Source organism: Rhinichthys klamathensis, unplaced genomic scaffold, assembly GCF_029890125.1.
Source record: "Rhinichthys klamathensis goyatoka isolate OS25496 unplaced genomic scaffold, OSU_Roscu_1.1 h1tg000036l_1, whole genome shotgun sequence".
NCBI lineage: Eukaryota > Metazoa > Chordata > Actinopteri > Cypriniformes > Leuciscidae > Rhinichthys > Rhinichthys klamathensis.
This window is the reverse complement of record NW_026606584.1, coordinates 3,191,148-3,218,502: the sequence shown is the minus strand read 5'-3', so window position 1 is coordinate 3,218,502 and position 27,355 is coordinate 3,191,148. Positions and strand designations below refer to the sequence as shown.

The following is a 27,355-nucleotide window of genomic DNA, read 5'->3' as shown; positions in this document are numbered from 1 at the left end:
GCCTTGCTCTGTTCTGTGATGCACGTTCGTGACTCTCCTATTCGAACTCGTTCATCAAAATGAACAAATCTTTTTTCGAATCATTTGGTTCATTTAACGAACGAAATGAACGAATTGACTCGGAAAAAGATTCGTTCATTTTGATGAACGAGTTCGAACAGGAGAGTCACACAGAACAGAGCAAGGCGAGCATTTGAGCTTATAAAACTTAAACTTTGTTATTTCTTTTTTAAATGAGCGATCGTTTCGCTTGATAAGACCCTTATTCATCGTCTGGTGTCGTTTAAAGCCATTTGAACAGTTTGCAGTTTGCACTGAAACTGTCTTTTGGACCTTGAACCGTTTGGTGCCCAGCAAAGTGCATTATATGGAGAAAAATCCTGGAATGTTTTCATCAAAAACCTTAATTTCTTTTCGACTGAAGAAAGAAAGACATGGACATCTTGGATGACATGGGGGTGAGTAAATTATCAGCAAAAGTTTTTTTAAAAGTGAACTAATCCTTTAAGTTCTCTCTACGCAAATTTTAAAAACGCGAACCTGTGAGAACGCTGATGGCGTGCACATGCGTATTGAGAGTTAATTCTCTTAATACGCACACATATATATTCAAACGGTATGCGCGTTTGAATATATATGTGTGCAGGCATGTAATCCTTCCCTAAAAAACCAACCCTCAACAAACTACTTGTCTGGCCTTAATTTAAAATACGGAATTTTATCGCTTCGGCGTAGCCACGCGAACCGGAATTATCCCGACAACGATTATCTGTACAGAGGTAAAGGAAAGGAGGCCTTCACAGGGGAGGGACTAGTTGACACTTCAGGACTGCGTTGTCGTCGCGTCCAGGCACAGGTCCTTCATCAGATCTGGATACGGCCTGGATACGGAGGACTGCGGTAAACCTCGGGATAAACAGAGAGACTAATATTAGCGTAGATGCCATCCTTCTTATGATGTAACGAGTACATCAGGATTTATGGGAAGTGTTCCCGGTTCCGGCTGACCTAATCTATGCAGCCTAACATTGAATTATGGAAGTCTATAGTGTGTTATGTGTATGCAAGGTCAAAGAGATGTGTTTTTAGTCTAGCTTTGAACTGACGGAGTGTGCCTGCTTCCCGGACAATGTTAGGAAGACTGTTCCAAAGTTTTGGTGCTAAATAGGAAAATGATCTACCACCCGCAGTCGATTTTGATATTCTAGGTATTATCAACTGGCCGGAATTTTGAGAAGGACTATAATGCGTTAAGAGCTCGCCTAAGTACTGGGGAGCTAAACCATTTAGTGCTTTGTAAGGAATTAGCAATATTTTAAAATGTATACGATGTTTAATAGGGAGCCAATGCAGTGTTGACAGAACCGGGCTAATATGGTCATACTTCCTGGTTCTGGTAAGAACTCGAGCTGCTGCGTTTTGGACCAGCTGTAATTTGTTTATTAAGCGTGCAGGGCAACCACCCAGTAGAGCATTATAATAATCTAGCCTTGATGTCATGAACGCATGAACTAATTGTTCCGCATTCATCAATGAGAGCATATGACGTAATTTAGATATATTTTTAAGATGGAAAAATGCGGTTTTACAGATACTATTCAAGTGACTTTCAAATGAAAGATTGCTATCAAAGAGCACAGCCAGGTCCCTAACCAACGACGAAGACTTGACAGAGCAGCCATCAAGTGTTAGACAGTATTCTAGGTTATTACGTGAGGAAGTTTTTTGTCCAATAATTAGAATCTCTGTTTTTTCAGAATTAAGTAGTAGGAAATTACTAGTCATCCAATTTTTTATATCATCTATGCATTCCGTTAATTTTGTGAATTGGTAAGTTTCGTCAGGGCGTGAAGAAATATAGAGCTGAGTATCATCAGCATAACAGTGAAAATTAATGCCATGCTTCCTAATGATATCTCCTAAGGGTAGCATGTACAGAGTGAACAGCAACCTTCCCAGTACTGAACCTTGTGGTACTCCATACTGAACTTGTGATCGATAACACATCTCTTCATTTACTGCTACAAACTGATAACAGTCAGATAAGTATGATTTAAACCATGCTAATGCAATTCCACTAATGCCAACATAATTTTCGAGTCTATTTAAAAGAATGTTGTTGTCAATAGTATCAAATGCAGCACTAAGATCGAGTAACACCAATAGCGAGATACAACCACGATCGGATAAGAGCAAATCATTTGTGACTCTGATGAGAGCTATCTCAGTACTATGGTACGGTCTAAATTCTGACTGAAAATCCTCGCAGATATCATTTCTTTCTAAAAAGGAACATAGTTGTGAGGATACTGCCTTTTCTAGTATCTTTGACAGAAAAGGTAGATTCGAGATCTGCCTGTAATTGACTAATTCTGTACGATCAAGTTGCGTTTTTTTAACAAGTGGTTTAATCATAGCCAGCTTAAAAGTTTTTGGTACATATCCTAGTGACAAAGATGAATTAATGATATTGAGAAGAGGATCTATGACCTCTGGAAGCATCTCTTTAAATAGCTTAGTCGGTATAGGGTCTAACAAACATGTTGTCGATTTAGATGATTTAACAAGTTTAGAAAATTCTTCCTCTTCTATAGCAATGAATGAATCGAATTTTTCCTTGGGGAGACTACAATGCACTCCCTGATGCGATGCTGTAATAGACGGTTGCATAGTTATAATTTTCTCCCTGATATTACCAATCTTATAAGTGAAGAAGGTCATTAAGTCATTACTGTTGTGCTGCTTGGAAACTTCTGGACTTGAAGCTTTATTTTTCATTAGTTTAGCAACTGTTTCAAATAAATACCTAGGGTTTTGTTTATTTTCTTCTAATAGGGTTGAAAAATAAGCAGATCTAGCAGATTTTATGGCCTCTCTGTAAGCAATCGAGCTCTCCTTCCATGAAATGCGAAATACTTCGTTTTGTTTTCTTCCAGATTCGCTCCATTTTTCTGGCTGCTCTCTTAAGGGCCTGGGTGTGCTCGTTGTACCACGGCGTTGGACTATTTTCTTTAATCTTATTTAAGCGCAACGGAGCAACTGTGTCTAAAGTGGTGGAAAAGAGAGAGTTAAAAGTTTCTGTCGCAATATTGAGTTCTTCTAAGCTATCTAGGATGCTGAGATGATGAAACTGATTTTCATTTTCAAACTGAGATTATTAACAAAGCAATCTTTAGGTGCAGAAGTGATAGGTCTAACATATTTGTAACATGGAGTCGGCTTTGCAACCTTGGCTAAATGAAGTTTACACGAAACTAGATAATGATCTGAGATGTCATCGCTCTGCTGCAGAATTTCAATAGCATCAACATTGATTCCATGTGATATTATTAGATCTAGGGGCCAGTTGTTCAAAGGTAAACTGATCGGATTTTGGTTATCGGATTGGATCAAATCTTGAAAATGGGTTGTTCAAAAGGGAAAGGAGGAATCTGAAATCAGATTAGATCACAGAATCCAATCCTAGTTTTAATCTGGATCAAACCTTCAGTTTGTGTTGTTCAAAACTTGTCAGTAGGATTTGGATAACTTTGATCCAAAAAAACAGGATTATCCTGATCCCAACAGGGGGTAGGATTTCAAGGTGGATTCTAGGAAGAAAATGTAGTAAAACTTTAAAATTGGTAAAATACATTTGTGTAATTTAGTGTATATACTTTTATTTATATTTTGCACTTGACTTGTGTAACCGTTGTAACAGGGATAAAGTAGACATAGGCTACCAATTAAGCTATTCGGTATAGTAAAGTAAAAAAAAAAAAATCTTGTCCCCATGAAATAATACCCCAAACAGATTTCAATAACACACAAAAACAATATATATATGAACATTCTTTATTTTGTTAACAATTGGACATTTAGCCATTTTTTTAAGACGTTTTCAAAACATCCACAATGTATTTGGTCACGCTCGATGAGATTTAAACACCCAGGATACACACACACAAGGACCATTTTAAACAATAATAGTCATAAATGTGTCATTCAACATACAATACAATTTGAACTATCCTCCTTCGCACGGTCGCTTTGTAAACAGTGGGGGGGTACTTCCTCCGGCGCCGGCGACATCGAGCGTGACCTTTCAACGTGATGACGTTGCAGATCAGCTCAATCCGAACAATTGTAGTTAAAAAGTACACATATATATATATATATATATTTTTTAAAGTGACCTATAATTTCGCTAGATAAGACCCTCTTCCTCAGCTGCGATCGTGCACAGCCCGTTGAAGCACTTCAAAGACCTTTGAAACTGCATTGATTTGGACTTCAAAACGTTGGTTGCCATTGAAGTCCATTATTCTAAGAAAAATCCAGAAATGTTTTCCTCAAAAAAATTATTTTCTCTTCCACTGAGGCAGGGCTCCAGACTGCGACCAAATGGTCGCATTTTGCGACTAAAATTTGAGAGTGTGCGACTGAATTTTACATCCAGTCGCACATGTGCGACCAGTAAATTTGCCTCACGTTAAACGCATGGTTAAGCGTGGAAGGGGCGCGTCAATGAATCCGGAATGAGTGAGTGTGACAAGAATAGAGAGCGCGCGTGTCTGTGGGAAGGACATGGAGACAAATATCACAAGCTGCTATGTGCGTCTGAGAGCGATCTATCGACTCGTTACCAAGCAGCGAATGCAAACAAAATGAAAGTGGAACGAAAATACGCTACTCATTTATGCTTCACGGACCGTTAATTATTCCGGACCAATAATAGACAGAGCAGCGCATAACCTTTCTTATGTATATCAATGGAGCAGCGCCCCAAACCATTGACAGTAAAATAAAGACCCGAACTTGCCAGTCGCGGGCCGATCTCGCTCACGCGACACTGTTAGGAGATCCAGTGAAGAAATCCATTGAATTCGCCTCAGAATTAATAACATCATCGCTACGAGATCCAGTGAGAAACATTCCGATTCGGCGCAGAGTTCTGTTATAAACCATAGATATCAGATCAAACAGTGCTAACGTGGAAACCAGGAGAAAAACTTATAGAAGGCTTTCAGTCCACAAATCAGCAACATTCACCATGGATTTAGGCTAATGTAGTAAGCAACTCTAACCATAAATATGATAATGTGACAGAAATAGTCAAACGCAGCCTACACATATTTTCTAGCACTTCAAAATATCATATATAAATGCTTTTTTAAATTTATTTTTTATGTGATGACCAACACATTTTTTGTTCATCCTTCAAAGATTGTCCTAAAACTAAAAATTGTAAGATGTTGGATAACATTTAAACACTTATTTTAAAAAAAAAATACCATTGTAAACAGTAGAATGTTTATTGGCTATATGTTCACTCCTTAATATACATTTTTTCACTCCTTTTGTTTTTTTATTAATATTAAGACATTATGAATGATAATAATAACAAAAGTTAATTTCATCTACACCCTAAATTAAGCTTACTGATTTATTGTCAGCCCCACTGCTACCAGAATTTTTTTTTGTAGAACTCAGTGTGAGTTCTCATTTGAAGTGATGCTGCCCTCAAATTTGAGTCTGGAGCCCTGTGAACTTAAAATAAAACTGCATATCGTAATATCTGTACGTTAAGTCTCTTTATTCTTAAAGAATTTGTCAGTATTACAGTTATTTTGGGGGAAATTTTAATAATTGCATTGCAAGCGGATTTAAGGTGTGCCCCTAAATTTTCTGCTTGTGCTCCTAAAATTTTCAGTCAGGGGCAACAGCGCTCCTAGTAAAAAAGGTTAGTCTGGAGCCCTGCACTGAGGAAAGAAAGACATGGATATCTTGGATGGCATTGGGGTGAGTAAATTATTAGGAAATTTTTATTTTGAGGTGAACTAATCCTTTAATGTATATTTGTTTTTTATTTGTAGTGGCTCAGATGAGGGGTCATAAAATAAATTATGAATGGAAGTGATGTTTATGTTATTTTTGTGTTTTGTCTCAAAATAAGAAACACTTACAGTGACCCCACAGGGCTCCAGACTGCGACCAAATGGTCGCATTTTGCGACTAAAATTTGAGAGTGTGCGATTGAATTTTACATCCAGTCGCACATGTGCGACCAGTAAATTTGCCTCACGTTAAACGCATGGTTAAGCATGGAAGGGGCGCGTCAATGAATCTGGAATGAGTGAGTGTGACAAGAATAGAGAGCGCGCGTGTCTGTGGGAAGGAGACGGAGACAAATATCACAAGCTGCTATGTGCGTCTGAGCAATGAGCGATCTGTCGACTCGTTACCAAGCAGCGAATGCAAACAAAATGAAAGTGGAACGAAAATACGCCACTCATTGATGCTTCACGGACCGTTACGGTAATTATTCCGGACCAATAATAGACAGAGCAGCGCATAACCTTTCTTATGTATATCAATGGAGCAGCGCCCCAAACCATTGACAGTAAAATAAAGACCCGAACTTGCTAGTCGCGGGCCGATCTCGCACACGCGACACTGTTACTAGGAGATCCAGTGAAGAAATCCATTGAATTCGCCTCAGAATTAATAACATCATCGCTAAGAGATCCAGTGAGAAACAATCCGATTCGGCGCAGAGTTCTGTTATAAACCATAGATATCAGATCAAACAGTGCTGACGTGGAAACCAGGAGAAAAACTTATAGAAGGCTTTCAGTCCACAAATCAGCAACATTCACCATGGATTTAGGCTAACGTAGTAAGTAAGTCTAACCATAAATATGATAATGTGACAGAAATAGTCAAACGCAGCCTACACATCTTTTCTAGCACTTCAAGATATCATATATAAATGCTTTTTTAAATTTATTTATGTGATGACCAACACATTTTTTGTTCATCCTTCAAAGATTATCCTAAAACTAAACATTTTAAAATGTTGGATAACTCTTATTTTAAAAAAAATACCATTGTAAACAGTAGGATGTTTATTGGCTATGTTCACTCCTTAATATACATTTTTTTCACTCCTTTTGTTTTTTAATTAATATTAAGACATTATGAATGATAATAATAACAAAAGTTAATTTCATCTACACCCTAAATTAAGCTTAGTGATTTATTGTCAGCCCCAGTGCTACCAGAATTTTTTTTTTCTTTTTGTAGAACTCAGTGTGAGTTCTCATTTGAGGTGATGCTGCCCTCAAATTTGAGTCTGGAGCCCTGTGAACTTAAAATAAAACTGCATATCGTAATATCTGTACGTTACGTCTCTTTATTATTAAAGAATTTGTCAGTATTACAGTTATTTTGGGGGAAATTTGAATAATTGCATTGCAAGCTGATTTAAGGTATGCCCCAAATTGTTTTTGCTTGTGCTCCTAAAATTTTCAGTCAGGGGCAACAGCGCTCCTAGTAAAAAAAGTTAGTCTGGAGCCCTGCCCCATGTTGGCTCTTCTACCTGTTCTTTACATAGCTGGTAGCCCACATTGTGATATGTTGTCCCATTTAGAGCACTGGTAATCCGGATTTGGTAATCTTGAAAACTGTGTATCTGGATCAGGGTGATCCAGTCCAATGTTGCTTTGAAAAACCGGCATGAAAGTAAGACGGGTTACCTGATCCTGAATAGGAAAAAAATGGGATTTCCAAATCCGGATCATTTTGATCCAGATTAAATGTTTTGAACAACTGGCCCCAGAGTATGATTACGACAATGAGTAGGTCCTGACACGTGTTAAATGCCAATCCCAATGCATATTTTTCATTATCTACATGTATATTAAAATCACCAACAATAAGGACTTTATCTGCAGCCGGTACTAACTCTGATAGAAAGTCAGCAAATTCTTTGATAAAGTCTGTATGGTGCCCTGGTGGCCTGTATACAAGTAGCCAGCACAAATATCAAACGTGATTCATTTACACTATATATTGTTACATTAAGCACCAACACTTCAAAAGAATTATAATTGAAACTAGACTTCTTAGTAATTTTGAAAATATTGCTATAAATTACAGCAACACCTCCCCCTTTGCCTTTCAAACGAGGTTCATGTTTATAACAGTAATCTTGGGGGGTGGACTCATTTAAAGTAATGTAATCGTTTGGTTTTAGCCAGGTTTTTGTCATACACAGCACATCTAGGTTATAGTCTCTAATTATATCATTAGCAATAAGTGCTTTTGAAATAAGGGATCGAATATTCAGCAACCCAAGCTTTATCATTTGTTCATTTGTATTAAATCTGTTTTTTATTTGTTGAACATCAATTACATTTTTAACCTTAGATGGGTTTGGAAGTTTTTTGTATTTCCTAATTCGAACATCATTTGTGCCGACGTGAATAATAATCTTAGAGAATTTACGATTACGATCAGAATTTATGGTCCCGCGACTACAGCTCCACAGGCTCTACTTCAGCCAGAACCGAACAATGTACAGTGTTCACTAAGCTAGGCGCATCCAAAGCAGTTTCTAAGGCCCTTGCACTCTAACAATTAACCTCAATTAAAGTTTGGATGCGTGTATCTAGATCTGAAAATCTTTTCCGTCAACCTGACTATTTCCCTGCATTTATCACATGTAAATCCTATGCTGACAGAAAGGGCTATGCTACACGTTACATGAAGTGCTAGTCACAATAAGATGAGATGATGACATGACTCACCGTGTTTGTTGACTGATTCTACTTACCACAGCTTTGATGGATTTGTAAAAGGCGCGAGCTAAATAAATAAATGAGCGCACGGATGGCACGCTAACAGGCTAGCGAATAGTAGCTTGTTGTGCTAGCAACGATTTAGATTGAAGCTAGCGATGTCAGGTTAATATGTGATGTTGAGTAAGTTATATTTAGCAGTATAAACAACAGGGAATGATAGTAAATAATGATTCCAAACAGAAAGATATACGAAGCTACAGACGCTACACACCCAAACCAGCAGCAAGGCAGACAGGAGCCTTTATAACATGCCTTTATTACTTTATAACATGCAGTTTCAACTCCAACAAATATTAGGTTGTTTCATTACTGTACAGCAAATGTCAATAGCTTTTTTTTTTTTTCATGTTTGTTGTAGGCTTATTTGGAAATTATAGTTTTATTATTTCATCCTTACTGTTAATTGACATTAGCCCCACTTACGTTTAAAAATGCGGCAATTGCTGCTGTTTTGCAAAATGTCCCTTTGCGCCACCTGGCAGTCATTCCGCGAATAACTTTGAAATGTGACTGGTTTATTTTTGCTGCGGTGACTTTGCCGCGACAGCTAGCGCCGCGGTAATAGGCATTCTGGATGACTACCTACTGTATGTCAAAATATAGATACACACAATGTAGGCTAAATGCAGACTAATACATGTTTTAAATTCCATTCAAATTATTTGTGAAAGTAATGACTTGTAAATAATCTTAAATGTCTGACTGTACATTGCTATTCTTGTTAAGGTGGAGCAGTTGCTTACATGCACTTTACTGGAGAACTCGCACAAATTTCACATCCTCAGTGATTTAATTCTTACTTGTCCAAGTTTTAGTAAACTTGTAGCTAAGGTTCAGGTAAATGTTGAATTGTCCATCTGATTAATAAAATAAATGTATGATGACTCTGCAAACCCATTAAAATAATTTACAACAACTTCAAACTAATGAATTGTGATGTTTATCGCAACATGTTTATTATGATGCATAAATCTCAATTTTAACAATGAAAAGTAATATACAGACAGTGATGCATATGCAACAGCAATAATGTGCATAGTTCTGATCTACTGTCTTAACATAATATAACTTATTTTTGATCATAATACAGTTATATCGAAGGTTATATGCTTAACCCTCTGGGGTCTAAGGTGTTTTTGGGGTCCTTGAGATGTTTTGACGTGACCTGATATTTGTGCTTTTTTCAGTTGCTTATAAACATATTAATGGCACAGGTGAAATTACTCTCTATTTAGCACAAACAGGGCTACCATAATATGTGAGCAACATGTATGTACATGTTTGTATTTTTGAGAGAATATTGTTTATGCATGGTTATTGAAAAAACAAAAAATTAAAGTTTCTGAAATAAGGCCACAAAACACATACTAAATATCTGTCCACAAGACTTTTGACTAATGGATGTTGTCGCCTAGAGTTTTTGCTTCAAAATGATCTGAAAATGATCCTGCCTAATCATTCACATAAAACAATAGATTGTTTTAAATTGTGAAAAACATTTTTTTGTTTGGAAAGGCAATATGCGTGGAGGCGTGAATGGCCCAACCCCCTCATGTATAATTAGGTGGTTCTCACCTGAGAAGACAAAGACCCGCATAATGAGCCTTTCATTCAGGTGTGTCACACAAGAATAGGGATGGGAATCGAGAACCGGTTCTTCTTCAGAACCGGTGCCCAGTGAACCAATTCCTTAGAACCGTTAACATGCCTGCTTAACGATTCCTCTTATCGGTTCCGCTCGTTGCAAATGTGTCATGACGTCACACACGCGCTGCGTTATTTTGGTTCAGAACGCAGCAAACATGGCATCGAGGCAGAAGCGCTCTGCAGTTTGGTAATATTTCACGCGAAAAGACGACAATAGGCTATATGAGGCGCCGTCTAGAGCTTAATCAAACTTCATTCACGCACGCATGAAACATTTGCATACACATATACTGCTAGTCAAACATACATGTATACTGCTGAATGCGCAAACAAATACATATGAAATGCACAACGACACACCTAAAGTCGCTCACGCACATACTGTACACGCAAACTCCACACACACGAGATGCGCGGAATTCTCCAGGCACATACTCATGAGACGCGCGCGCACACACACAAACTCTCCACGCACATACTCACATGAGACGCGCGCGCGCGCACACACAAACTCTCCACGCACATACTCATATGAGACGCGAGCACACACACACACAAACTCGCGCACATACTCAACGAAAGTATGAGGGCGCTTCATAACAATATGGTCACTTGCAACGCGTGTAAAATTTCCATTTCGTCAATGGGGAGAACTACCTCCAATATGCAGAAACATTTGGCCACACAGCAACACGTGTAACATTATACACTGATGAATGAGCACTGCTTTTAAATTAACATTTTTTTAAACAAAATTTATTTTACAGAATTTCATTTTCTTAATGGCATAAACAGACTTTAGTCCCATGAAACTTAAACTGTTTCTGTCACTGTAACTTCCCGAACAGGCGAACACGCACACACACATCACTTTTGAAGTAAAATTGAAAATTGATGATGCAGTGCATGAATCGATGACATGATAATCGTAATCGAAACGAACCGAACCGTGAGACCAGTGTAGGTTCACACCCCTAATACTCTGTGCTGTCTTCTGATCAGATATTAAAGCGAGTTAATACAAACAAACAATTTGTTTGGAATTGATAAGAATTTAACGATTCCGATTCCATTATCGATATTGCTTATCGATTCGATTCCTTATCGATTCTCTTATCGATTCTCATTGGGTGAGGGAATAAGTATTAACTTGCATCAGCAAAGTAAGTATTCCCTCACCCAATGAGAATCGATAAGAGAATCGATAAGGAATCGAATCGATAAGCAATATCGATAATGGAATCGGAATCGTTAAATTCTTATCAATTCCCATCCCTACACAAGAAAGAATGCGAGGACAATATACATATATATACACATATATACACACACACACACACATATATATATATATATATATATATAAAATCAAAATATAAATTAAAGTCAAAAGCACATTTTTAGTCATACCTGGAAACAAATCCTGTTCAAATAGGCTATGTGGGCGTTATAGAATTGGTTCAAAGTTAGAGTTGGAAACATCTTGAAAAGAAAATTGTCTTTTTCCATAAATCTCTTATAAAGTCTTTTTTAAAGTAGGCCAATACATTTTATCATACATATTTCAAAGTTCAGGATTCATTATTTTGATATAGCCTAGCTTGCATTGGAACAAACACTATAACAGTTGATTAGTTTATGACATAACATACTATATATTTAACATATGAGCAGAAACTGTCTAACAAAAGCTTATTTGATGTCTATTTTAGAGTAAAAACTTAATAATCTATCCAAAACTAGTCAACAAAATGTTGTCATTACAGACACTATTCTATATCGCGATTAGAACAAATCTCAGTAGGCTATAGCAATATAGTTTGGATGTGTTCATATAAAAATAACGTTTACTAATGTAGGAGCGAGCGTGAATGAACGCACAGATGCGATGTACATATGTAAACAATTCATATTTAAACAGTCTTTGTGCAGTTTACAGACACTATTCAATAACGCGATTAGGACAAAGCACTTAAGAATAAACTTACTTCATCAGCTGGATCCGTGCTCCTCGAAAAGAAACTATACCAGCACTTCTGAGGTAACTTTTTGGAGGTCTTATCCAGCTGATGTGGGCGTTTTCATGGCTTGCCTCAACATTTGCGTTTGAATAGTGCGCGCTCTCAGTGGGCGTGGTCACATTAACACGTCATGCGCTATAATTAGCTGAAAGGAAAAAGACTGACATCTCTCTCTTTTCATACAAATTACATAAACTGAGAATATTTGTTTTTTTATATAAATTACTTCATTTAAAAGAAGAGAATTTCAGCTTCATAACGAAAAATCTTTCGTGCCTGTGTGACAAGTATTTACTTACAGTTCATTTTCGGACGCGTTTCAGAATGAACTTCACTGACAGAGAGAAGGCAAAATTCGCATCATGTTTATTTTTCTTTATTTAACAAAAAGCAGAACACTTTGTTTTTATTGTGAGTATCCACAAAAAAATAGACACTTAACAGGATCTAATGATGTACAACACATATATTTAAGATCAAAATCAACAGAGTAATTTGAGTCTCTTTTGCACTGATATGGAAAAAAGTGAGCTCGTCGCGCCGGCGCGATAGCCGACCCCAGAGGGTTAATAGATAGCTCTGTTTGACAGATTTTTTATCGGGGGTCCCTGCTCCATGTCTCTGTTGCCTAAGGGGTCCTTGCCCTGAAAAATGTAGAAGACCCCTGGTCTATGGTATAAACTGGCAGGTTACACTCTGTCTAATACACCGGTCGCGAATGGCGTGACATGTCGTGCCAAAAGCACATGCAACCCATTAAAATCAGTGATTCTGTTCACATTGTTACGTTCTATTTCTGACACACTGGATCCGCACGCTTGGTACGTTCACTGTGATGCATGATGCGCCGGTGTAGACACAGTGTTAGAATGCTGCAGACCATTTTCTTTTGCATGTAGTCACGAGTTTCACCCTGTAAATCTTTGATATAAACTCACATGAAACAAACCCCAAGAACACCTCAACGCCCCCCTTTCAAAAATATTGCTTTGCAGCACCAAATTGCAATATCCTCCTCATCGGAAAGGGATAAAGGTACCCTTTCAACAGACACTCCTTGTTCTAAGTCTGTCCTCCAAGGATGAGAAATAACAGATATGCCGTTCTGAGTCCCGGCCTGCAAAGCTGATGCATAACAGATATACCGTTCTGAGTCTGTCCTGTAAGTGGATAGACAGAAACAGATCACTGAGTCCTGGCCAGCAAGGGAGAGACTGTAACAGATCAACCACGTTCTGAGCCTGCGGCCTGTCGCAGGGAAGGCAGCAACCGATAGAAAGTTCTGAGTCTCAGGCCTGCGAAGGTGAGACACAACAGATACACCGTTTTGAGACTCTGGTTCGTCCAGAGAGAGACAACAACAGATTCCACGAGTCTACAGCTCTGTATCTACAGATACAACCACGTTCTGAGCCTCCAGTCTGTGAAAAAAGAAACATTAACAAACAATACATTCAGAGTTTTGTTCTAGCGAAACAGTAACAACGACTACAGAACGTCCTAAGTTTCCATGCCAAAGAGATAAAAGTGGATTGACCAAGTTCTGAGTGTCTGGCCCAGAAAGACAGAAGACACACAAAGACATTTGCAACAAGTTTAAGCTAAGGAGAGTAAACCTTTACTTCAAGGTACCATCGTCAGCGTGTTCCAGATTAAGAACCTTCTGCACCTACTTCAGGGTTTCATCTGCGTGTTTCAGATTGTAGGACCCCTTGGTGCTCCAGTAGATCAGCATCCCACAGAGCTTTGTGTTCAAGGCTATTGAAACGGATCCCAGCTCCTTTCCCCACTGCATTGTCACCCAGCACAACAATGTGGTAGACATCACCGCCATCGGACTGCTCATTCAACCATGAGGAACGTAAATATCACTTTACCAAACCTCTTTCCAGAGACCATGGCACTGTTGTATAGTATCAGTTAGCGATGTGACGGTGAGGATATTTTCCCACCGGTTAATCGACGTGTGACAACACCGGTAATACTGGTATCACCGAAGGGGGCTTTTAAATCGCCAATTTAAAGGCAAACGTAAAATGCGTGCATTTGCATGGGCATTCATAATGTGTGGAGCAGCACTGTTTTGTTGTTGTAAGGTAAAGACTAATAAGGTAAAGACCTTATTTAATCTCATTCACATTTTTGTGAATTGGTGCTAATTTGAATTGGTGCTAATTTGAAAACGAAACAAACATGTGCACAGCCACACGTGTCAACGGGAGTGGAGCGAGCAGAACAGAGCAAGAATTTTTCAAATTAGCGCCAATTTGGGCCGGATTACTTGAATGGTTAGTTCATTCGCCTATTATTCTTAATGAAAAACACAACAAAACAGTGCAATGACAAATTCGCTTAAATAGGCGCTTTTACATTTCGCTTTGACACCAAATATTCCGCAGTCACATTGTCAGTCAGCGGCTCCTGTTGCTGATCTGTGCGGCGAGTCTCGTTCGGCTCACGATTTATTAATAATAATAACAATAAATTTTATTTATATTGCGCTTTTCTTGTACCCAAAGCGCTACAAGTACAGTACCAAAGTAAATACATTAACAATTAAGATACATTAACATACACCAATTAAGACACAAACACCTTCTTAAAAAAGATGGGTTTTTAACAGTTTCTTAAAACTCGTTAATGTTGTAGCATTCCTAACAGTTAAAGGAAGTGCATTCCACAACCTGGGGGCTGCCACAGAGAAAGCTCTTTCACCCATCGTTTTCAGTCTGCAAGAAGGCTGTTTAAGTAGAAAAGCAGACATGTTCAGTTTAGTGGGGGGCGGTGCCATGGTGGGCAAGAGATGTAACCGGTGTTACTTCTGAGCACAGGTAACACAGACTATCGTAGCAAGCCTAGTATCAGTATATAATTTTCTAATTTACATTAGAGGTAATTTAGCTGATGCAAGTTAATAACAAATAAACTTTTGTTTATTTGTTAGATGCATGATAAGGTCTTTACCTTATTAGTTTCAGAGAAGATAAACAATAGTTTATCTTTCCATAACACAACGTAACTCTTTCATAGCCACACTCCAATCACTTGATTAATTTTTGTTAATAAAATTTATTTTATTATAATTGTGTCTTCCTTGTGCTGATAATACAGAAGAGGCTCTACAAGTTAGCAATCTCACCAATCTTTCAGATAAATCAGCTGACCAACTCCCTCCACTTTATATTAAATCTAAATGACTGAAGAGACTCCTGTTGGGGGTGTTCTCATACTGCCAAGGTAAAAGTTTCATGAAATACATCTGGTGTACTCATAACCACACCTTAAGTGACGAGTAATCCAAAAATCACAACATCAGCGGTGATGTGAGTACCAATCACTACATTACTTAGCGTCCTTGGATGGACAAAAGTAAAATCACTTCAATATTAATTACTTCATTTAAAAGTAGACACTTCAAGCTTTCTAAATAGCATCTCTCATTTATATGTGTGGCAAGTATTTGAAGTTACAGTTCATTTTCTGATATGTATCAGAATGGACTTCACTGAGAGAAAGACAGCAGAATGCTGTTTGTTTCTTTATTTTCCGAAAAGCACAACATTTTGTTTTTATTGTGAGTGTACACAAATAAAAGTAGACACTAAACCAGTTTTGAATGATGTATAACACTTATCTGTGATTAAAATTGACGGAGTATTTTGAGTCTCTTTCGCATGAAAGTGCGAAAGTTCTGACATTTTATGAACTGTCATGAATAAATTGTTCCCATCATTAAGCCGGTATGTATTGGCTATGCATTAATGAAAAATACATTTAGCTGACAGGGCATTACATCACTCACCCTTGTCGTGGTGGTGCCAGCCACCGGTGTAAAAATCGTGCAACACCTGAGGAGAGCTCCATGTGTCCAGCAGGTAGTCCACCTGATGCTGCTTCCTCCACGTCAGACTCTGACAAAGGATCTCCCGTGCCTTATCTATGTTGAAGTCCCGTGCACGCAGGAACCGTAGAATATGCTCATCTTTTGGGATCTGAGAGGAAAGGAGGACCAACAACTAAGCTAGACAGGTGGGTTTGTCGACTGCCACTGACTAAGGGTGTGTTCACACTTGGCAGTTCATTTGAATATCTGTGAACGCTGCCATCTGAACCCTGGTGCGCACCAAACAAGAATTTAGCCCAGCACACAGCATTGTTTTGGATGTTCAGTTTTGCTCCGTCGCAAAACATGCATCTTAAAACCAGGTTTTTTTTTTTTAATCTTTAGGTTGGGTCGGGTGTTAAAAAAGTGAATGTGAGATTAAATGTGGGTGTTACAGTGTGAATGCTAAGTGAACCAGGACTAACTGTACTATTTTCTTTTTAGTGCGGGGCAAGAGAAGCAAGAGAACTGAAGTGTGAACACACCCAAAAGGTGACCAGATGTTAAAACTGATCATTTCACTGTTGGAATAGATGTTGATATGCTTCGGAATGTATGTCCCTATAACAGACATTACGTGCAGGGCAGGGGAAAAAATTAAATGCACTTTTGTTTACATAACTAAATTAATGTGATAGATAACTTTTTGATTGAATTCAGTAAATATTGTAATAAATATTTGTTCATCAGTTTATTTATGCAGTACTTCTATTAACTAGATCAGAGGTCTTCAACCCTGCTCCTGGGGACCCACTGTCCTGCTAAGTTTATTTCCAACCTGCTTCAGCACACTTGCCTGTGTATTTTCAAGTGATAAGTGACAATAAGTAACAAAGAAACATGCATGCATGAGAAAATAAAGCGCAGGACGTGCTCGCGCTGCCGGGCTCAGACCTGAAGCGCGTGCACAGCACACGCCTTTCAGACAGCATGTGATGGCAACTTCAGTCCTTTTTCGCAGATTATTAGGTTTGAATAATCAAAAATATATGTTAAAATGCATGTCCTGGCGAGTATTCACGTAAACACAGTCGCTATGTCTTAAGTGAACTTAAACAGTTTGTAAAAAGAAATCGGATGTGTTCCAATGTATTGGGTCCGTGCAGGTCTTAAAGGTATGGTTCACTCAAAAATGAAAATTCTGTCATTACTCTCAACCTCATGTCATTCCAAACCCGTAAGACCTTCATCTTCAGAACACAAATTAAGATATTTTTGATGAAATCCGATGGCTCAGGGGGGGCTCCATTGACAGCTATTTAATTAACATTAAATACATATAACATTTAATTTGAAGGCCCAGAAAGGTAGGAAAGACATTGTTAAAATAGTCCATGTGACTACAGTGGATCAACCTTAATTTTATGAAGCGACGAGAATACTTTTTGTGCGCCAAAAAAAACGAAATAACAACTTTATTCAACAATTTATTTTCTTCCGTATCAGTCTCCGATGCGCGTTCACGAGAGCACCAAGACGCATGCGTGTGAAAAGCCGGGATCCTCTCTTATACAGCGAGATACATGTGTCATCTCATCATCTGAATTATCCAAACTTTCAAGATGCGGCATGACAAAATCACAATCGATGCAGCACACACTCTCCTGTTCAGTAGGCATCGCTTGGCACTGATGATCTACACCACCAGCTCTCCATTGCTCTGTCTTTCAGAAGCTTGTGGCTGTGGTTGAGTTGCAGCCTCTTCTATCTCTTTTAGTTCGTTCTCTGTATATTCTGGTTCGAATAAGTACGGTTGTGCAAAAAAATGCAATTCATCCTCTGTGTCGAAATCTGCAGACATAGTTATAAACTGTTTTATGTTGAGCGTGCGTCTTCCTCTGCTTGTAAAAACAGCCTGCGTTTCCTGGTCATGTGTTAGAACGCCAGCTCCTGCATCATCACCACACGCGCATGCGTCGCATGAGCAGCACGGAGACTGATACGTGAGAGAAGAAATTGTTGAATAAAGCCGTTATTTAGTTTTTTTGTGCACAAAAAGTATTCTCGTCGCTTTATAAAATTAAGGTTGAACCACTGTAGTAACATGGACTATTTTAACAATGTCGTTCCTACCTTTCTGGGCCTTTAAAGTGTTAATTAAATAGCTGTCATTGGAGCCCCCCCCGGCCCATCGGATTTCATAAAAAAATATATATATTTGTGTTCCGAAGATGAACGAAAGTCTTATGGGTTTGGAACGACATGAGGATGAGTAATTAATGACATAATTAACTAATATTCTGTGTGATTAATGTACAAAAGAAAAAAGACAATCACCCAATGCTTGACTGATTAAATGTAATATATTTATTAAGAATCAGTCTATAGTTAATTAATAGAGCGAAGACTTTATTTTTTCAGCTACAGTATTTAACAGTAGCAATCAAAAAAGAAATTAAGCACTATTTATTTTATTTGTCTCTTATAGTATTTGTCATATTGTTTGTAATTTGATTGTTTGCTTATTTTTAATTACATCTAAAAAATATTAAATGACTCATATCATGAAATAAGATTTTGATCATCCCAACCTCTTGAATTGTGAAAGGTTAGCAAAATGTTAACATGATTGATAATAATGTGATTGTTGCAAAAATCTCTGTAAGGACGCTCACACTGGCATGCAATTATTATTATTATTATTTTTAAATAAATGGGAGGGAATGGTCAAAAAGCAGGGCAGGAACATGTTGGTCAAGTGAGTTTTTAGTTTTTTTTAAATTAATTTATAAAACAATGAATTGTAAGTTCTGTCATATTTTTCAATTACTTGGTATTTTAGTCCGGTATCGTATCGAAGTCATAATTTTAGTATTGTGACATTACAATCTGCAAACAGCTTGTTCTGAGACACTGCTTATGATTAAAAAAAAAGAGGAGTGGATGGATTTTTACTATTATAGGGTGGTTGTGTACTAGGGGTTGAACAGACTAGTCGACTTTAATGCTCTGCCATGACGCTTTAAGCCTGACGACGTCGACTAGTCGCTAATCATTCATGGCATTTATAGAGCGCCATCATAGACTGTAAAAAAAGATGGACGACGCCCCTTTACTCTCTTCCATTGGTGAAAAGTGAAGCCGCCAAAGTCCTAACATGGCGCTGTTATGGAATTAAGATAATGGCAAATGTTTTTGAAACAAAAAACCCTGTTGAATTGCACTACTTGAAAAAAATATGCAGTGCATTAAAGCTCCTGTAGGTAACTTTTGAAAACATGTATTTGCTAAAACTGTCATTATGTCCTGACAGTAGAATATGAGACAGATAATCTGTGTAAAAATCAAGCTCCTCTGGCTCCTCCCAGTGGTCCTATTGCCATTTGCAAGAAATACACGCTCCCGGTCAGAAACAACCAATCAGAGCCAGGAGGAGTGTCTTAGCACTGTCAATCACGCTCGTGTACGCGCTGATCACACCCCTCTCTTGCACAGCGCGAGCGCTGGAGCGCGAGCCGTCGTTCAAACTCAAGATTGCCGGCGTGCTGCAGCTGTGCTTATGACGGAGAAACAACCTAAACTGCCAATTCTCGAGTGAAACCTGCTCATCAAACAAAGAGGTAAAAGGAAAAAGACTGATGACGATAAACAAGCGAAAAAGAAAGAATTACACAGTTGACTCGGTGTCAAAACTCTAGCTGCATAACATGTAGATAAAATGTCACGCACTCTGCTAAGCAACAATTGAAACCTGCTAATTCACTGGCTTGTCATGTTGCTGAAATAATGTACTAGCACACCTTATCTAGCATTATATATCGCTAGAATAATTACTTACATACTGTAATTGTAACGTTAGTTACTGTTATATTAACGTTATCTTACTAGCTATTTATAACTTATAGAAAGAGTGCAACGTTATAAAATTACATGTAGGCTATTGGAAAATACATAATGATTTGAGGACCAAGTTTGTAGTCAAAGTATGGGCAGGTCAATGTAAAGCATATTATTGACGTTTAGTCCCTATTAGTGAATGTGCCATATAACTTTTTATCCGCCGTCATCGGTGGCCCTGTTTACTAGCCTGCGCGTTCACGACGGGCTCCGCTGTGGAGGACGAGCTGTGGAGGGAGGGCTGTAGCGCAGCAGAGAGCAAGGGGGTGGGACCTGTAAGTTGTGCTTGTTCAAATTTTCAGGCTAAGTCAACGTTTTCTCAAAACTCCCTACTGCAGCTTTAACCATGCTTGCATTTTAATACATTGTATTTTTAGGGCTTGCATTTCTATGGGCTGAAATTCAGCATGGTTGAATATTTAAGCAGTGAATATTTCAATTCAAAACATTTCAAACACATCCCTACACAGGGAAAGTAACAATAAAGTTATTGAATGAAACATAAAACAAAGCTTTTGTGTGTTTATCATCTTTTTCTCATATAAACTGACCCAGATAATCATCACAAAAACTTAATGCATGCTCATTTGCTGTAAACAGGGTATCTGCACACTTTTTAAAGTCAAATTTAAGGCTTTTTAAGACCTTTTTAAGACCTGAAGAAATCAAAATTAATACCTTACATTAGGGGTGCGCAATATTGAAAAAAAAATGTCTCAATATTTTCAAAGTTTTGTTGATGATAATTAGATGATATTTTACTGATTGTGTTTGTGTACTGGTACCATGGCTGGTTTAGGCCTGTTGTTGACAGCTGACTCACGAAGATATTCATATTTTCCATATTCTATGCAGTGGTCAGTTCACAGCAGTGAAAGGAATTAACATTTTTTTATTAAAGGGCAATATTTGCAACCTTAAATTGAGTTCCAGGGGCATTTTCACCCATATATGGACTTTTTTTTTTTTTTTTTACTTAGAGGTATGCATCACCTTTTATGTCAAATTCTAACATTCAAATTAAATTATATTAGAATAATAACACAATACCACTGTTACCAGTTATATTAAATCAAAATCCATCTTTGCAGTGCAGAGGAGACACAGAAGCAGCATCAGAACTGGCATTAATATATTTATACTCCATTTACAATTGCATAAATAAAGCTATGATATATTCAATTCTTTCAATTCTTAATTCAATATTTAAATATGAACTGATTTCTAATTGTAACATTTTAATTACAGGGTACTTTAAATGTGAAACTAAACCCGCCAGTAGGTGGCGGCAAGTCACTGTCTCAGGGAGTCATTCATTCAAACGATTTGTTCAAACGGCTGATTCATTCAGGAACTGCAAGTGATTGTTCATTGAATCGTTAAAATGATTCGTTCAAAACGCGGATTTCAGTCAAGAAATCATCGCTGTCTTTTGCATTGAGACTCTGCTACGGTTTCATTTTGAAATTCTCGTCAGCGAAATAAAGGGAAAACAAACAATATTGACAATATTGTTTATAAAATGTAACAATGTTAATTTAACTGTTATATAAAATAAATATCATATTTGCGTTTTTGTGCACGGGAAAACAGCCCTCTTGCTGATGTAATATTGTATGATAACAACATATGATATATAAAATACAAAAACTTTATACGTCTATTAGGGAACATACCTATAACTGCACTGACACATCACGCAGTGAAAGCAAGCATGAGAGACAAATGCGATGTCAGCTCGCAGTGCGCCCTCATACATAGTTAACGTTAAAGTAAAACAATGATTACAATATCATAATAGACAATACACATCGCACACCACTACGCACATAAAGAATGAACTTACAATTGAACTGAAATTAACCAGCTTTCTTCTCCTCTCCTGCTGTTTCGCGTGCAGGAGACAGACGTAATGCTGGCGCGAATGTGACGCGAAATGTCACGTGAACGAGCAAATCCACAAAGAACGAATAGTAAATAAAAAAGTACGCTAATTAGATAGTTTTAATTTGGAAAACATTTAGATATGTCTAACTCAAATTGCCATTGAAAATTTAAGACCTTTCATAAGTCAAAATAAGACTTTTTAAGACTTTTTAAGGCCATAAATTTTTAAAATCTAATTTAAGACTTTTTAAGACTTCAAGGACCCGCGGATACCCTGTGTAAATGAGTTTTTATGAATGAATGGCTTGCTCTAACTGTTGCTTTGGTCTTCAACAACACGCGCTTTTGTGCGCTTTCTGCTGGTGAGGTCGACTAACAGCAGATGGAGATTATGCTCGGTAATCTACTGCTTTTCCTGCAGTTCCTGGATGTCAACGTTGAATTGACTGTCGAATTTGAACCACTAAATTTGTGATACTGAATTTGCAAAGCGCAATAAAATGGAAAATTGCCTGTTGAATATTATAGGTTGCATTTTTAAACAGTTCGAATATTTTGGAAGCGAAATATGAAAGGTGAATATGGATTATTGCATTTTTAATAATGAAAAGTGTTTGAATGTTTTGAATTGAAATATTCACTGCTTAAATATTCAACCATGTTGAATTTCAGCCCATAAAAATGCAAGCCCTAAAAATACAATGCATTAAAATGGAAGCTGGGTTAATGCAATGCGCCTATTTATTTTTCAAGTACTGCAATTCAACAGACTTTTTGGTTTCAAAAACATTTGATATTATTTTACTTCCATTCACTGACATCTTGCGCAGATTTGGGACCGGATTCTGCGCAGTAGTGAACGCGGGACCCGAATCTGCGCAGTAGCCTACTGAGCACGAAGTGGAGCCGCGATATCAATATCCCGCGCACACTCCAGCAGAAACCGTTAGTACAGTTTACTGCAGAACAACTCATGTCAGTGTGAAATAAACAGTTATGGACATGTAGAAACTAAAGCTGAAGCTCCAATCTCCTCCCGAAAATCCCCCCCAAAAAGTCAGTTGGTGCCTCAGTGACTATTTCGTTTAGAGCAGCTGTCAATCATGACGTCACATTCCCGTTTTTATAGCATCAAATAACTAAGACGAAACTTATTTTAAAAAACGAACACTTAAACTTACATCAGTGTGATAAAAACAACCTAAAATGACAGAAAACATCTTTGGAAAACAATCATTTCAAGTGTAATTTGATTGTTTAGTTTCCTTCACGTCCATTAGACTTCATGGGGAGGTGGGGTTTATGACCTATACTGAGAACAACCACCGAGGGGCGATCAAGATACGTTGGCTTCACTTTTCAGGACTTGTGCGAGCTTGAACACCACAGGATAAGATATCTTTGAAGTCCACTTTTGTGCTCCGTTTCAGTTAAAATGACAAATAAATGCATACTCATAGCGCTCCACAAGATATGTTTGATTATACCCTCCGGATGCTCAAAATTGATCGCACGAATTCATGTTTTAAACAGCTTATTGTACAGTTTATCGCTATTCCAAACTGTTGCTGCATTATGCACACACAGAAATTCGCTTGCATATCACATGAAGATCGCGCACTAACTGAAACATTCAGTAACACAGAAATGTATTGTCAACACTGTTCTGTGATTTATCAATAAAATAGCTTAGAAACTGAAACGTTCTAGCATATATTTCTTAGTAACTAACACCCACAGCTTCACTATTAGTAGAGAGACGCTGCCAGCTAGAATTAATTCACACGCAATAGCGCTCTCACTAATGCATTTAAATATAAATGTAATCTTTCCTGTGCTACATTATCTATATCTGATTTAGAACGAGCAGAAATCTGAGAGAAATCTAACGACCCAAAGACAAAAGAACTGATAAAAATAAGCTGTTATGTACAGTTCTCCGTTACGGACATGTCCGCTCTTAAAGCGGCACTAAAAGACTGCTTTAAAATTTTCAGAGATCTCAAGCAGGCATATAAACCACCAAATATTGAAATCTGCGATACCAGTATGGTAAGATTACACAATTAATCAACTTTATTATACTAAATCGCTTTATTTTAAATGTTTAGATTATTTCTTATGTTGACAAGCGTGTGCGTTGTTCAAGACTCAATATAGAGACCATGATTTTCCTACACAGAAAACAGAAACAGAACTGCTTGTTAAAATACATTCACAAATATTAATGTTTATCATATAGGAGTTCAAATCGCAGGTTTCCTCCACAGTCAGGTGAACTGTTTGACACTATTGTCCGTAGGTGTGACTGAGTCACACTCGCAATCATGTCAGTTTTATGTTTTGTCTAAATGATCGCACGGTTTTCAGCCAGTTTGTGCAGTTCAAATCACAGTCGCGAGTCAAATTAATAAAATTGTATTTCGTGTCAAAATTATTGTAATATTATTTTGTCAACTTTATCGCAATTATGATAAATATTCATGTTTTAACCAAGAGGTGAAAACGCGACATCACGTGGGGGAAGTGTCTTATGAGACACAGTAATGCTTCTGTAAGTTGTACTGTATCATATACCTTCTGATATTCATATTTCGTCCTGTAGGCTAACTGGCAAAGAGAGGATCATGTGCGCTTGATCCGCTTGATCTGCCACTGAGGCGCTACATAAATCTATCACGCCTAATTAAAGAGCGCCAACTATTGTTTGAATTTTGTTATAAAATCGACTGAATTTGAAAGTTGAGACCTTTTTCATATTAAAACTAACAAAGCACAAATATTATTGCAATTATTGGATATGCACTGATATATGGTATTCCTGAAACGGATCACAGAAATAGTCATATGCCCTTATGATTTAATATGTCCTTAACAGTCCGTAACGCATTATTATGGCTGTTCAGAGCTACTAGTGAGAACTAGTGAGATGAAATGTCAATCCTAATAAGCATAAAGATAATTTAGCTTTGTATATAAAGTTTCAAGTTATTTGTATTTATAATTGTTGTTAGGGATGCACCGAAATTTAGGCCGCCGAAAATTATCGGCTGAAAATAGCAAATTTCGTTTAATAACAGTCTAATAACAATACTATCATACAAAAAAGTATTTAAAATAAGAAATTAATACTTAAAAAAGTAATTTTCGGTTTCGGGTTTCGGGCAAATGCATCAAGAATTTTCGGTTTCGGCCCAGAATTTTCCTTTCGGCGCATCCCTAATTGTTATATTATATAAACTTAATCTTTAAAATGTCACAGACATTATATATTTGTGGTAGATGAGGAGAGTCAAAGGAGTAGGGGGTATATAGCCGAGGAAGAATCTGCAGGCTCATGTTTTGTACTGGCTGGCACTGTTTGTATGGATGTCCGGTGTTCAGTAAACTCCCAGATAAAGCTACCTCGATGTCTGCTGTTTATTGATTAGTACTGAGGATACTACATTTGGCGACGATGATGGCGGTTGAGCTCGGAAGAAGCTTGTGAGTCAATCACGCGGAAATTTGACGGAAGTGGATTGACGAGGCAGCTAACACTAACCAAAACGTCGAGATGGCTACGGCGATGGTAGGAACACTTACTGCTTTTGACAATCAGACCCAAACATGGGAGGAATACGTCGAGGTATTGGTACATTTTTTCGTGGCGAATGGGATTGAGGATGAGGAAAAAAGAGGGCAATATTCTTAAGCTCTGTTGGCAGTCGGACATACAGTTTAATGAGGAACTTATTGAGCCCGAACAAGCCTGGCGAAAAATCATATAAAGATTTGACGGACCTGCTGCAGTCGCATTATAACCCAAAGCCCAGTGAAATAGTCCAAAGATTTAAGTTTAATTCAGGGACTAGAGCCGTGAATGAAACTGTGATGGAGTACGTGGCAGTGTTGCGAGAGCTCGCGCAACATTGCAACTATGGCGATAAGTTAAAAGAGATGCTATGCGACAGGCTCGTGTGTGGCATAGCGGACGATCGCATGCAGAGGAGATTGTTGGCGGAGCCTGAGCTCACATTTGAAAAAGCGTTGAAAGTGGCACTGGCCATTGAGACAGCAAATAGGGATGTCCGTGATTTGCAATTGAAAATTGTGGAGGGCATCGGGAGTAATGTCAGTAATCAACTGCTAGTGCATAATGTGGAGTCAAACCATAAATGGCAAGGAAAAGCAACACCATTGACATGTTACCGGTGTGGGGGTGAACATATGGCAAGAGACTGTCGTTTTGTCAATGAAAAGTGCCATGGCTGTGGTAAAAAGGGACATTTGAAGAGAGTGCAAATCCTCGCCTCTGGCGGACCAGTGGCTTAAGGGGGAGGGAAGAGGGAAGCACAAGCAGTCTGGAAGGTTTAGAAACGATAAAAATCAGTCGGCGCATCACATAAGTGAATCTGTGCAAAATGTCACGAGTGATGAAGATGTATTTACGATGTACAATCTAACAGAGCCAAAGTTAACGAAAATCGATCCCATTACTGCGCAGCTTAACATAAATGAGAACATTGTGGAATTCGAAGTGGATACTGGCTGTAGCGTGACGATTTTGTCAAAGGCTGAATATGACAAGTTATGGACCGCAGGGGACACCCAAGAGTTGCACGACTGCTCAATGACGTTGAAAAGCTATACGGGCGAAAAAGTACCAACACTAGGAGCGGCAAGGGTGACTGTGAGGTCCCAAGACCAAGTCAAACAGCTACCAGTAGTGGTGGTAACAGGGCCAGGTTCAAACCTGTTAGGCAGGGCATGGATAAAGGAGCTGGGAATTAACTGTGTCAGTATAAATAAGATGGAGCAGCAAGAGTTAACATTGCAGTATGTGCTACGGAAAAATCAAGATGTGTTCAAGGAGGAACTGGGTACTTGGAGAGGTCCACCAGCAAAAATTTACATTACAGAAGGGGTGAGTCCAAAGTTCTATAAACCCTGGGCCGTGCCCTATGCCATGAGGAAATGGGCAGGAACGACCAATCAGCTTCCTGTCTAGGACATTAACGTCAGCTGAATTAAACTACTCCCAACTGGACAAAGAAGGTCTGGCGGTGATATTTGGCATTCAGCGTTTCCACAAATATTTATATGGAAGAAGGTTTGTCATTTGCACGGACCACAAACCGCTACTGGCTCTTTTTAATGAGATGAAGGCTGTGCCTCAAATGGCTTCACCTCGTATACAACGTTGGGCAGTTGCCTTGAGAGCGTATGAGTACGAGATTGTTTACAAGCCCGGAAAACATCATGGCAATGCGGATGCGCTGAGTCGACTTCCTCTACCTCAGCCGTCTGTCAAGAAAGAGCAGGAGGAGCGAGTGCTGATGTTGGAGAATGTGACCCTCGTCTCAGCAGCAGAAATGAGCAGATGGACAAGCAGAGCTCCTGTGTTGTCCAGAGTGGCGCAATTCGTCCAACATGGTTGGCCGCCACCAGACGGGAACCCAGTTTTCCAACCATAT

The 27,355-nt window shown here is 38.3% G+C and overlaps 1 protein-coding gene across 1 annotated transcript in view; it reads right to left on the bottom strand.

The window, feature by feature from the left end:
• si:dkey-237i9.1 (SEC14-like protein 1) overlaps nt 1–27,355 on the bottom strand; it is a 155,282-nt gene that overhangs the window by 55,432 nt on the left and 72,495 nt on the right. Inside the window, exon 8 of the mRNA XM_056246136.1 lies at nt 16,095–16,284. Within this exon, the coding sequence (XP_056102111.1) occupies nt 16,095–16,284 (190 nt within the window). The remainder of the gene's footprint in view (nt 1–16,094; nt 16,285–27,355) is intronic.